This window comes from Carcharhinus amblyrhynchos, chromosome 20, assembly GCF_965287045.1.
Source record: "Carcharhinus amblyrhynchos chromosome 20, sCarAmb.v2.hapA, whole genome shotgun sequence".
Lineage (NCBI taxonomy): Eukaryota > Metazoa > Chordata > Chondrichthyes > Carcharhiniformes > Carcharhinidae > Carcharhinus > Carcharhinus amblyrhynchos.
Window position 1 is genome coordinate 52163008 of NC_137343.1, and position 12362 is coordinate 52175369.

Consider the following 12362-nt stretch of genomic DNA (forward strand, 5'->3'; position numbering starts at 1 on the left):
CTATCTCACTGTCACTCAGTGTGGGGGGGGGGACACTATCTCACTGTCACTCAGTGTGGGGGGGGACACACTATCTCACTGTCACTCAGTGTGGGGGGGGACACACTATCTCACTGTCACTCAGTGTGGGGGGGGACACACTATCTCACTGTCACTCAGTGTGGGGGGGACACACTATCTCACTGTCACTCAGTGTGGGGGGGGGGACTCTATCTCACTGTCACTCAGTGTGGGGGGGGGGGACACTATCTCACTGTCACTCAGTGTGGGGGGGGGACACTATCTCACTGTCACTCAGTGTGGGGGGGGGACTCTATCTCACTGTCACTCAGTGTGGGGGGGGGACACTATCTCACTGTCACTCAGTGTGGGGGGGGGGGACTCTATCTCACTGTCACTCAGTGTGGGGGGGGGGACTGTATCTCACTGTCACTCAGTGTGGCGGGGGGACACTATCTCACTGTCACTCAGTGTGGGGGGGGGGACTCTATCTGACTGTCACTCAGTGTTGGGGGGGGGGACTCTATCTCACTGTCACTCAGTGTGGGGGGGGGGGGGGGGACACTATCTCACTGTCACTCAGTGTGGGGGGGGGGACTGTATCTGACTGTCACTCTGTGGGGGGGGGTGGTCTCTATCCCACGAGTCAATGTGTTGTCGATTGGTGATCAGTGAGAGGTCGTGTGGCTGGTGTTGAGGTTGAACAAAATCATCTCCTGTCACCTCTCAGTTACTGAATTCCATGTTAGCGCTACTTCAGCTGCCAAACTGCCTGGGATTAATCCAACCTTGTTGATCCATCCATGCAGCTGCTCCAGGTCACACTTCAGCCGGTGTGATGGGCCAGAGAAATTGGAAGTGTCCACATTGTGAGATTCCAGAGTTTGGAGAAGATGAAAGAGCACATTTGATCTCACCAAAAGCCCCATGACTGCAGTATGAAGGTCAGCAGAAGTCAGAAGACAAAAGCAATTGACAGCTGGCAAGCCTGCAAAACAACGGAGATCATTACTGGTCAGGGTTACTGTGACTACGATAACAGCAAAATTTCAAACACACTGTCCCACAGTGAGGGAGGACAGTGTGTAACCCACTATCCCAGAGTGAGAGAGGACAGTGTGTGACCCACTGTCCCAGAGTGAGAGAGGACAGTGTGTGACCCACTGTCCCAGAGTGAGAGAGGACAGTGTGTGACCCACTGTCCCAGTGTGTGACCCAGTGTCCCAGTGTGTGAAAGGACAGTGTGTGACCCCGTGTCCCAGTATGTGAAAGGACAGTGTGTGGCCCAGTGTCCCAGTGTGTGAAAGGACAGTGTGTGACCCTGTGTCCCAGTATGTGAAAGGACAGTGTGTGACCCCGTGTCCCAGTATGTGAAAGGACAGTGTGTGGCCCAGTGTCCCAGTGTGTGAAAGGACAGTGTGTGACCCCGTGTCCCAGTATGTGAAAGGACAGTGTGTGACCCAGTGTCCCAGTGTGTAAAAGGGCAGTGTGTGACCCAGTGTCCCAGTGTGTGAAAGGACAGTGTGTGACCCACTGTCCCAGTGTGTGAAAGGACAGTGTGTGACCCCGTGTCCCAGTGTGTGAAAGGACAGTGTGTGACCCAGTGTCCCAGTATGTGAAAGGACAGTGTGTGGCCCAGTGTCTGGAAGGACAGTGTGTGGCCCAGTGTCCCAGTGTGTGAAAGGACAGTGTGTGGCCCAGTGTCCCAGTGTGTGAAAGGACAGTGTGTGACCCAGTGTCCCAGTGTGTGAAAGGACAGTGTGTGACCCCGTGTCCCAGTATGTGAAAGGACAGTGTGTGGCCCAGTGTCTGGAAGGACAGTGTGTGGCCCAGTGTCCCAGTGTGTGAAAGGACACTGTGTGGCCCCGTGTCCCAGTGTGTGAAAGGACAGTGTGTGGCCCAGTGTCCCAGTGTGTGAAAGGACAGTGTGTGGCCCAGTGTCCCAGTGTGTGAAATGACAGTGTGTGGCCCAGTGTCCCAGTGTCTGAAAGGACAGTGTGTGACCCAGTGTCCCAGTGTGTGAAAGGACAGTGTGTGGCCCAGTGTCCCAGTGTGTGAAAGGACAGTGTGTAGCCCAGTGTCCCAGTGTGTGAAAGGACAGTGTGACCCAGTGTCCCAGTGTGTGAAAGGACAGTGTGTGAGCCAGTGTCCCAGTGTGTGAAAGGACAGTGTGTGACCCAGTGTCCCAGTGTGTGAAAGGACAGTGTGTGAGCCAGTGTCCCAGTGTGTGAAAGGACAGTGTGTGACCCACTGTCCCAGTGTGTGAAAGGACAGTGTGTGGCCCAGTGTCCCAGTGTGTGAAAGGACAGTGTGTGGCCCAGTGTCCCAGTGTGTGAAAGGACAGTGTGTGGCCCAGTGTCCCAGTGTGTGAAAGGACAGTGTGTGACCCAGTGTGTGAAAGGACAGTGTGTGGCCCAGTGTCCCAGTGTGTGAAAGGACACTGTGTGGCCCCGTGTCCCAGTGTGTGAAAGGACAGTGTGTGGCCCAGTGTCCCAGTGTGTGAAAGGACAGTGTGTGGCCCAGTGTCCCAGTGTGTGAAATGACAGTGTGTGGCCCAGTGTCCCAGTGTCTGAAAGGACAGTGTGTGACCCAGTGTCCCAGTGTGTGAAAGGACAGTGTGTGGCCCAGTGTCCCAGTGTGTGAAAGGACAGTGTGTAGCCCAGTGTCCCAGTGTGTGAAAGGACAGTGTGACCCAGTGTCCCAGTGTGTGAAAGGACAGTGTGTGAGCCAGTGTCCCAGTGTGTGAAAGGACAGTGTGTGACCCAGTGTCCCAGTGTGTGAAAGGACAGTGTGTGAGCCAGTGTCCCAGTGTGTGAAAGGACAGTGTGTGACCCACTGTCCCAGTGTGTGAAAGGACAGTGTGTGGCCCAGTGTCCCAGTGTGTGAAAGGACAGTGTGTGGCCCAGTGTCCCAGTGTGTGAAAGGACAGTGTGTGGCCCAGTGTCCCAGTGTGTGAAAGGACAGTGTGTGACCCAGTGTGTGAAAGGACAGTGTGTGACCCAGTGTCCCAGTGTGTGAAAGGACAGTGTGTGACCCAGTGTCCCAGTGTGTGAAAGGACAGTGTGTGGCCCAGTGTCCCAGTGTGTGAAAGGACAGTGTGTGGCCCAGTGTCCCAGTGTGTGAAAGGACAGTGTGTGAGCCAGTGTCCCAGTGTGTGAAAGGACAGTGTGTGAGCCAGTGTCCCAGTGTGTGAAAGGACAGTGTGTGACCCAGTGTCCCAGTGTGTGAAAGGACAGTGTGTGAGCCAGTGTCCCAGTGTGTGAAAGGACAGTGTGTGACCCACTGTCCCAGTGTGTGAAAGGACAGTGTGTGGCCCAGTGTCCCAGTGTGTGAAAGGACAGTGTGTGGCCCAGTGTCCCAGTGTGTGAAAGGACAGTGTGTGGCCCAGTGTCCCAGTGTGTGAAAGGACAGTGTGTGACCCAGTGTGTGAAAGGACAGTGTGTGGCCCAGTGTCCCAGTGTGTGAAAGGACACTGTGTGGCCCCGTGTCCCAGTGTGTGAAAGGACAGTGTGTGGCCCAGTGTCCCAGTGTGTGAAAGGACAGTGTGTGGCCCAGTGTCCCAGTGTGTGAAATGACAGTGTGTGGCCCAGTGTCCCAGTGTCTGAAAGGACAGTGTGTGACCCAGTGTCCCAGTGTGTGAAAGGACAGTGTGTGGCCCAGTGTCCCAGTGTGTGAAAGGACAGTGTGTAGCCCAGTGTCCCAGTGTGTGAAAGGACAGTGTGACCCAGTGTCCCAGTGTGTGAAAGGACAGTGTGTGAGCCAGTGTCCCAGTGTGTGAAAGGACAGTGTGTGACCCAGTGTCCCAGTGTGTGAAAGGACAGTGTGTGAGCCAGTGTCCCAGTGTGTGAAAGGACAGTGTGTGACCCACTGTCCCAGTGTGTGAAAGGACAGTGTGTGGCCCAGTGTCCCAGTGTGTGAAAGGACAGTGTGTGGCCCAGTGTCCCAGTGTGTGAAAGGACAGTGTGTGACCCACTGTCCCAGTGTGTGACCCAGTGTCCCAGTGTGTGAAAGGACAGTGTGTGACCCAGTGTCCCAGTGTGTGAAAGGACAGTGTGTGACCCAGTGTCCCAGTGTGTGAAAGGACAGTGTGTGACCCAGTGTCCCAGTGTGTGAAAGGACAGTGTGTGACCCAGTGTCCCAGTGTGTGAAAGGACAGTGTGTGGCCCAGTGTCCCAGTGTGTGAAAGGACAGTGTGTGAGCCAGTGTCCCAGTGTGTGAAAGGACAGTGTGTGAGCCAGTGTCCCAGTGTGTGAAAGGACAGTGTGTGGCCCAGTGTCCCAGTGTGTGAAAGGACAGTGTGTGGCCCAGTGTGTGAAGGGATTGAATGTTCTGACCTTGGATCGCACTGTGTTTAAGGTGATCCACATTCCTGACAATGTCAGCGTGGTTGTCTGTGGCCCAGGCCTTCAGCCATTTGTGAGAGGCTGCAGAGCTCCCCAATCTTTCCACGATTTGGAGGAGGAATGGCAGCAAGAGTCTAGCAAAGGCAGTCGGTTCAGCAAAGACATTCGGTACATCCTTCTTGTGTGGGCGAGCAGCTCTGGAATGCAATGGCATTTATTAGTATCTGTGATCCGAGTCCTGGAGCCCAACCAACCGTGTCCTTATACAGAATCAGTGAATGAAGGAGCAAAACACATATTCAGCCTCTCTCTCTAAGTCTCAGCAGCTCAGACACAAGGCAGAGCAGACTGGCTGCCTTCAGCTTCCTGCTGCATTGACTCAGCTGGAAGTGTCTCAGTAGGTTGCTGAGCTAGGGTAGGTGCATCACTCCTCACAACGCTCCCCACAACATTCCCAATCAGTGCCTGAACTCAGACTGGAAGAATCACCATTTGGGAACAAATAGATAAAAGCCACGGAACCTGTAGCCACCCATCCTTGTTTCCAGAAGAGGGAACTGCTGAACCACTTTGGTAGGAATAATGGTAGGAAGGACTATTACTTACGGGGCGAAAAACTGCAGCAGGCGACGGTGCAGAGGGACCTCGGGGTCCTTGTGCATGAGTCGCAAAAACCCAGCCTGCAGGTGCAGCAGGTGGTCAGGAAGGCGAATGGGATGCTGGCCTTCATCGCGAAGGGGATTGAATATAAAAGTAGGGAGGTCTTGCTGCAGCTGTATAGGGCATTGGTGAGGCCGCAGCTGGAGTACTGTGTGCATTTTTGGGCGCCGCACCTGCGCAAAGATATTTTGGCCTTGGAGGGAGTGCAGAGGAGGTTTACTAGGCTGATACCGGAGTTGAGGGGGTTGAGCTATGAGGAGAGGCTGAATAAACTGGGCTTGTACTCGTTAGAGTTTAGAAGAATGAGGGGAGATCTCATTGAGACGTATAAGATGATGAATGGGATGGATAGGATAGAGGTGGAGAGACTCTTCCCGCTCAAAAAAGACAATAGGACTAGGGGGCACAGCCTCAAGATAAAGGGGAGGGCGGTTTAGAATGGAGTTGAGGAGGAACTTCTTCACTCAAAGGGTGGTGAATCTCTGGAATTCTCTGCCCGTTGAAGTGGTGGAGGCTGCCTCGCTAAATATTTTTAAGACGCGGGTTGATGGGTTTTTGATAAGAGAGGGGATTAAGGGTTATGGGGAGAGGGCGGGAAAGTGGAACTGAGCAGCAACAGATCAGCCATGATCTTATTGAATGGCGGGGCAGGCTCAAAGGGCTGGATGGCCTACTCCTGCTCCTATTTCTTATGTTCTTATGTTCTTTAACAAGAGGAGCTCCCAGCTACTAAATCCACCTGTCATTGTTTGAGACTTCCTTTAACACTTAGATTTGCCGACACACAACAGGTTCAGTGAGACTGTAGTTCAGTGGTCACCCAGAAGTAGGGGACAGTAAAAGAGTGAGTGCGTGAGGGCGAGATTGTGAACATGAGTGTGAGTGCAGGAGAATGGGGATGAGAAAACTACCAGCCATGATTAAATGGCGGGGCAGACTCGATGGGCTTAGTGGCCTAATCCTGCTCCTGTGTCTCATGGTCTTATGGAGTGGGTGAGTGTGAGTGAGAACGCAAGGCTTTATCAAAGTTCTAGAGTGGTAAGGAGACTGAGTTTTAATGCTCTTGGGCCAGGTTTCCACATGCGCTGGGAGTGGGATAGGACTGGAACACAATGGGGCACATTCTGTGACCAGGAAAAGGATGTTCACTTATCCTGGGATTTGAATAGAAAAAACTACAAGGAGATTGAACAGATGTGAACCATTTTCAGAGTATTTGAGGAGAAACTATTATTGACTGTTTTGTTCCTGTAAATAAGGGGACACTGGCGGGATTCTCCGCTCCCGTTTTCAGGGTCGGGATCAGTGATGAGGGCAAACAATCCCATGCTCGACTCATCAATCGACAGTTCTGACGCGCCACAGTGAAAAACTGCACTGACCTCCTCAGAAGACAAACACAGGACACGGTGGACAGAGTACCCTTCATCGTCCAGCACTTCCCCGGAGCGGAAAGGCTACAACATCTCCGGAGCTTCAACATGTCATTGATGAAGACAAACATCTCACCAGGGCCATCCCCACACCCCCACTACTTGCCTTCAAACAACCGCACAACCTCAAACAGACCATTGTCCGCAGCAAACTACCCAGCCTTCAGGAGAACAGTGACCACAACACCACACAACCCTACCACAGCAACCTCTGCAAGACATGCTGGATCATCGACATGGATACCATCATCTCACGTGAGAATACCGTACACCCGGTACATACTCTTGCAACTCGGCCAACGTTGTCTACCTGATGCACTGCAGCAAAGGACGTCCCGAGGCATGGTACACTGGGGAGACCATGCAGATGCCATCGGGGGTTGGCAGGATTTCCCACTGTGATTTCCCCCTGCCCCCCCGCTGACAATGTAATGGGCATCTTGTCATTGGGATCCTCATTTGAAAATATTTAAGTATTATCAGGTCTTTATGCCCGATTGTTCCACCTCATTAAATTGTCTGTTCATGTGAATCACAATGTGGCGAGGCCGGTGTTGAACTGGGGTAAGTAGGCTCTCAACACCAGGTTAAAGTTCAACAGGTTTATTTGTAGCAAACACCACTAGCTTTCGGAACTGGCTGTTCCTTTATCAGGTGGGTGGGAGTTCTGATCACAAGGCACAAAGACACAAACTCAATTTACATGAATAATGATTGGAATGTGAGTCTTTACAGCTAATCAAGTCTTAAAGGTACAGACAGTGTGAATGGAGAGAGCTTTAAGCACAGGTTAAAGAGATGTGTATTGTCTCCAGACAGGAAAGTTAGTGAGATTTTGCAAATCCAGGCAAGTCATGGGGGTTACAGTTAGTGTGACATGAACCCAAGATCCCGCTTGAGGCCGACCTCATGTGTGTGGAACTTGGCTATCAGTTTCTGCTCAGCGACTCTGCGCTGTCATGTGTCCTGAAGGCTGCCTTGGAGAACGGTTACCCGAAGGTCAGAGGCCGAATGCCCATGACTGCTGAAGTGTTCGCCAACAGGAAGAGAACAGTCTTGCCTGGTGATTGTCGAGCGATGTTCATTCATCCGTTGTCATGGCATCTGCATGGTCTCCCCAATGTACCATGCTTCAGGACATCCTTTCCTGCAGCGCATCAGATAGACAACTTTGGCCAAGTTGCAAGAGTATTCACCGTGTACCTGGTGGATGGTATTCTCACGTGAGATGATGGTATCCATGTCGATGATCCGGCATGTCTTGCAGAGGTTTCTGTGGCAGGGTTGTGTGGTGTTGTGGTCACTGTTCTCCTGAAGGCTGGGTAGTTTGCTGCGAACAATGGTCCATTTGAGGTTGTGCGGTTGTTTGAAGGCAAGAAGTGGGGGTGTGGGGATGGCCCTGGCAAGATGTTCGTCTTCGTCAATGACATGTTGAAGCTCCAGAGATGTTGTAGCCTCTCCGCTCCGGGGAAGTACTGGACGACGAAGGGTACTCTGTCCACCACGTCCCGTGTTTGTCTTCTGAGAAGGTCAGTGCGGTTTTTCACTGTGGCGCGTCAGAACTGTCGATCGATGAGTCGAGCGCCATATCCTGTTCTTGTAAGGGCACTTTCAGCGTCCGGAGGCGTCTTTTGCGATCCTCCTCATCTGAGCAAATCCTGTGTATACGGAGGGCCTGTCCATAGGGGATGGCTTCTTTAACATGTTTAGGGTGGAAGCTGGAGAAGTGGAGCATTGTGAGGTTATCCGTGGACTTGCTGTACAGTGAGGTGCTGAGGTGACCGTCCTTGATGGAGATGCATGTGTCCAAGAACGTAACCGATTCCGGAGAATATCCATGGTGAGTCTGATGGTGGGATGGAACTTGTTGCTGAATTGTAACCTACTCCCAATACTCAGACTTATTATTTTTCTTGACCATTGTTCGCAGCAAACTACCCAGCCTTCAGGAGAACAGTGACCATGGCACCACACAACCCTGTCACAGCAACGTCTCTAAGACATGCCGGATCATCGGTACGGATGCCATCATCTCACGTGACAACATCATCCACCAGGTACACGGTAAATACTCTTGCAACTCAGCCAATGTTGTCTACCTGAAACGCTGCAGGAAAGGATGTCCCGAAGCATGGTACATTGGGAAGACCATGCAGACGCTACGACAATGGATGAATGAACATCGCTCGACAAACACCAGGCAAGACTGTTCCCTTCCTGTTGGCGAACACTTCAGAGGTCACGGGCATTCAGCCTCTGACCTTCGGGTAAGTGTTCTCCAAGGCGGCCTTCACAACACACGACAGCACAGAGTCACTGAACAGAGACTGATAGCCAAGTTCCACACACATGAGGACGGCCTCAACAGGGATCTTGGGTTCATGTCGCACTATCTGTAACCCCCCCCAAAACTTGCCTAGACTTGCAAAATCTCACTAACTTTCCTGTCTGGAAACAATACACATCTTTTTAACCTGGGTTTAATGCTCTCTCCACTCTCACTGACTGTACCTTTAAGACTTGATTAGCTGTAAAGACTCACGTTCCAATCATTATTCATGTAAATTGAGTTTGTGTCTTTATATGCCCTGTTTGTGATCAGAACTCCCACCCACCTGACCAAGGAACAGCCAGTTCTGAAAGCTAGTGGCGTTTCCTACAAATAAACTTGTTGCACTTTAACCTGGTGTAGTGAGACTTATTATGTGAATCATAACAGGTTCCCCTTGATATGTACCTGGCAAGCAGGACCTGCCGGAGACACACGGGTGTGTACAGGGGGCAGAGGGACCTGCCTGGGCAGTATCCTGGCACCGCCCTCAGCACTACCCCTGTGCACTCTCCAACAGTAATACACAGGGGGATTTTCCACAGGGATTGATTTATTATTGTTACGTGTATCATTATACAGTGAAAGGCATTGTTTCTTGAGCACTATAAAGGCAAAGCATACTGTTCATAGAGAAGGAACAGAGAGAGTGCAGAATGTAGTGTCACAGTCATAGCTAGGGTGTAGAGAAAGGTCATCTTAATGCAAGGTAGGTCCTTGCAAAAGTCTGATGGCAGCAGGAAAGAAGCTGTTCTTGAGTCGATTGGTACATGATCTCAGACTTCTGTATCTTTTTCCCCGAGGGAAGAAAGTGGAAGAGAGAATGTCGGTGTGTGTGGGGTCCTTGATTATGCTGGCTGCTGTTTGGGCCATTTGGAGCCTCAACTGTGTACAATCCATATCAACGCCCTAGTTGGTGAATTCAGTGTAATATACCCAAGTTTGCTGACAATTCAAGGCTAGGTGGGAACATATGCTGTGAGGAGGATGTAAGGAAGCTTCTGGATTTGAAACAGACAAGTTAATTGAGTGGAGAAGAAGGTGGATGATGGAGAATAATGCAAGGAAGGGAATCTGGGCAGGAAGATGAAAAAGCAGAATATGTGGGAGGCTAGTAAATGTTAGTGTTTTGAAGAAGCAGAGTGGCCTGTTGCATCCATTACTGAAAGCTGCTATGTAGGTACAGCAGCATTGAGAATATCAGCTTTATTGCAAAGGAATGGGAGTGTAAGAATAAGGAAGTGGTTTGCAATGAAACAGGGTGAATCCAGTCTGGGAGGACTGTGTCAGGGTTGCTAATTGTACATTAATTCTATTTAAAGCTGCCAATGCCATGCATTTGTATTTGCACGTGCAGCCACCATCTTTGGAGGTGGCAGATGGAGTTTAACCCAGACAACTGTGAGTTGATGCATTTTGGAAGATCTAATACAGATGGGAAATATATAGTAAATGGCAGAAACCTTCAGAGTATTGGTAGACAGAGGATCTGGGTATACAGGTACACAGGTCACAGAAAGTGGCAATGCAGATGGAGAAGGTAGTCAAGAAGGCATACGGCATGCTTGCCTTCATCGACCGGGGCACTGAGTTTAAAAATTGGCAAGTCATGTTGCAGCTTTATAGAACCTCAGTTAGGCCGCACTTGGAACATAGTGTTCAATTCTGGTCACCACACTACCAGAAGGACTTGGAAGCTTTGGAAAAAATTTACCAGGATGTTGCCTGGTATGGAGGGCATTAGCTATGAGGAGAGGTTGGAGAAACTTGGTTTGTTCTCACTGGAATGATGGAGTTGAGGGTCGACCTGATTGAAGTCTACAAGATTATGAGGGGTATGGACAGAGTGGATAGTCAGAAGGTTTTTCCCAGGGTGGAAGAATCAATTACTAGGGGCATCAGTTTAAGGTGCAAGGGGTAAGGTTTAAAGGAGATGTACGAGGCAAGTTTTTTTTGCACAGAGAGTGGTGGATTCCTGGAATTCCCTGCCGGGGGAGGTAGTGGATCAGGTATGATAGTGGCTTTTAAGGGGCGTCCTGATAAATACATGAAGAGGGTGGGAATGGAGGGATAGGGTCCCCGGAAGGCTGAGAGTTTTTAGTTCAGTCGGGCAGCAGGGTCGGTACAGGCCTGGAGGGCTGAAAGGTCTGTTCCTGTGCTGTAAGTTTCTTTATTCTTTATATAAGCAATATGGACCCAGCTTATTTCCTGTCAGGATTCACGGACCCAGCATCAAAATGAAGTTACTGTCAGTTCTTTGCAAAATCACATTTACTTCTGCAACATCATTCATTCATTAATCCTTTTTAAATTGAAGAGATTTGAGAATGTTTAGTAAATAAGATTGGGGAGTTAAAAGTGTGAATTGCGATTTGGAAACATGATGTTGTGATGATAACAGAGACCTGGTTCAAGGAAGGCCAAGACTGGGTGTTAGACATTCCTGGCCACAAGATATTCAGAAAAGACAGGAAAGAAAGAAAGGGGGAAGGGAGTGGTATTGGTTAACCAGCACATCGCATTGCTGGAGGGAGAGGGTGTCCCAAAGGGCTCAAGGACAGAATCTATTTGTCTAGAGCCAAGGAACGAAAAGGGTTCATTGATATTGCTCAGTGTGGTCTACAGACGAATAGTGAGAAGGGTGTAGAGGAACAAACCTGTCAGGAAATTACAGAGAGATGCAAACATTACAGAGACATTATAATGGAGGACTTTAATTACTCAAAGGTAGACTGGAGCAGTGGGAGTGTGAGCGGAGATAACATTCCTAGGTAGTGTTCAGGAAAATTTTCTATAGCTGTATGTGTCCAGTCCAACAAGAAAGGATTGTCTGTTGGACCTGGTTTTTGGGAATGGGGTGGGCCAAGAAAATTAAGTGTCAGTGGGGGAATATTTAGGACGTGGTGATTATTGTAAGGTGTGCTCTTAGGCTGATTGGTGTAACAAATTGTCCCTAAATTATTCTCCCCTTAATCTGGTTTCCAATGGGGGTACCATAAGCATAGACATGGGTCAAGGGTGGAGGAGGAAAAACACATTGTTAAGCTGGCGGCGCGGGCTCGTTGGGCCAAAGGGCCTGTTTCCCGTGCTGTGTCGTTCTTTGTTTAGGATGATGACAGAAAGAATAATAGGCAATCCAGAGTGAGAATAATTAACTGGGGAGAGCTGAGTTTCAATGATCAGAGCTGGTTAAACTAGAACAAAAGGTTAGCAGGAAAAACTGTAGCTGAACAACTTTCAAATCAGAAAGGTTTGCTTATGACAGGTGTCAGGATGAAAATAGAATTGAGAACCAAGAGGAATACAGAAGGTTCACAGGAGAGGTGAAAAACACATTGGGGAAATGAAGAAAAGACTGGCAGCCAACGTAAAGGGGAAATCCCAAAGTCTACTATAGGAATATAAATAGTAAGAGTGGTAAAAGGAGCAGTAGAGCTGATTAGGGATCTAAAAGGAGATTTACACATGGAGGCAGGGGTGAGGTGTTAAATTTAGACTTTGCATCTGTCTTTATCAAGGAGGTAGATTCTACCCAGGACAGATGAGGGAACTCTGTCCCCAGAAGGGTCAAGAATTGATAAGGAGGAAGCGTTGAAT

At 50.0% G+C, this 12362-nt stretch overlaps 1 protein-coding gene across 5 annotated transcripts in view; it reads right to left on the reverse strand.

Annotated features, from left to right (window-relative positions):
* LOC145356032 (tRNA (32-2'-O)-methyltransferase regulator THADA) overlaps positions 1 to 12362 on the reverse strand; it is a 177160-nt gene that overhangs the window by 25831 nt on the left and 138967 nt on the right. For 3 of the 5 annotated variants that reach the window (XM_080208618.1, XM_080208617.1, XM_080208616.1), the window contains exons 29-30: positions 4335 to 4540; positions 724 to 988 (exon numbers count right to left, since the gene is read on the reverse strand). In XM_080208618.1, coding sequence (XP_080064744.1) covers positions 724 to 988; positions 4335 to 4540 — 471 coding nt within the window. Of the gene's footprint in view, positions 1 to 640; positions 989 to 4334; positions 4541 to 12362 lie in introns of those variants that run through there. The other 2 variants (XM_080208620.1, XM_080208619.1) reach the window with 2 other exon arrangements.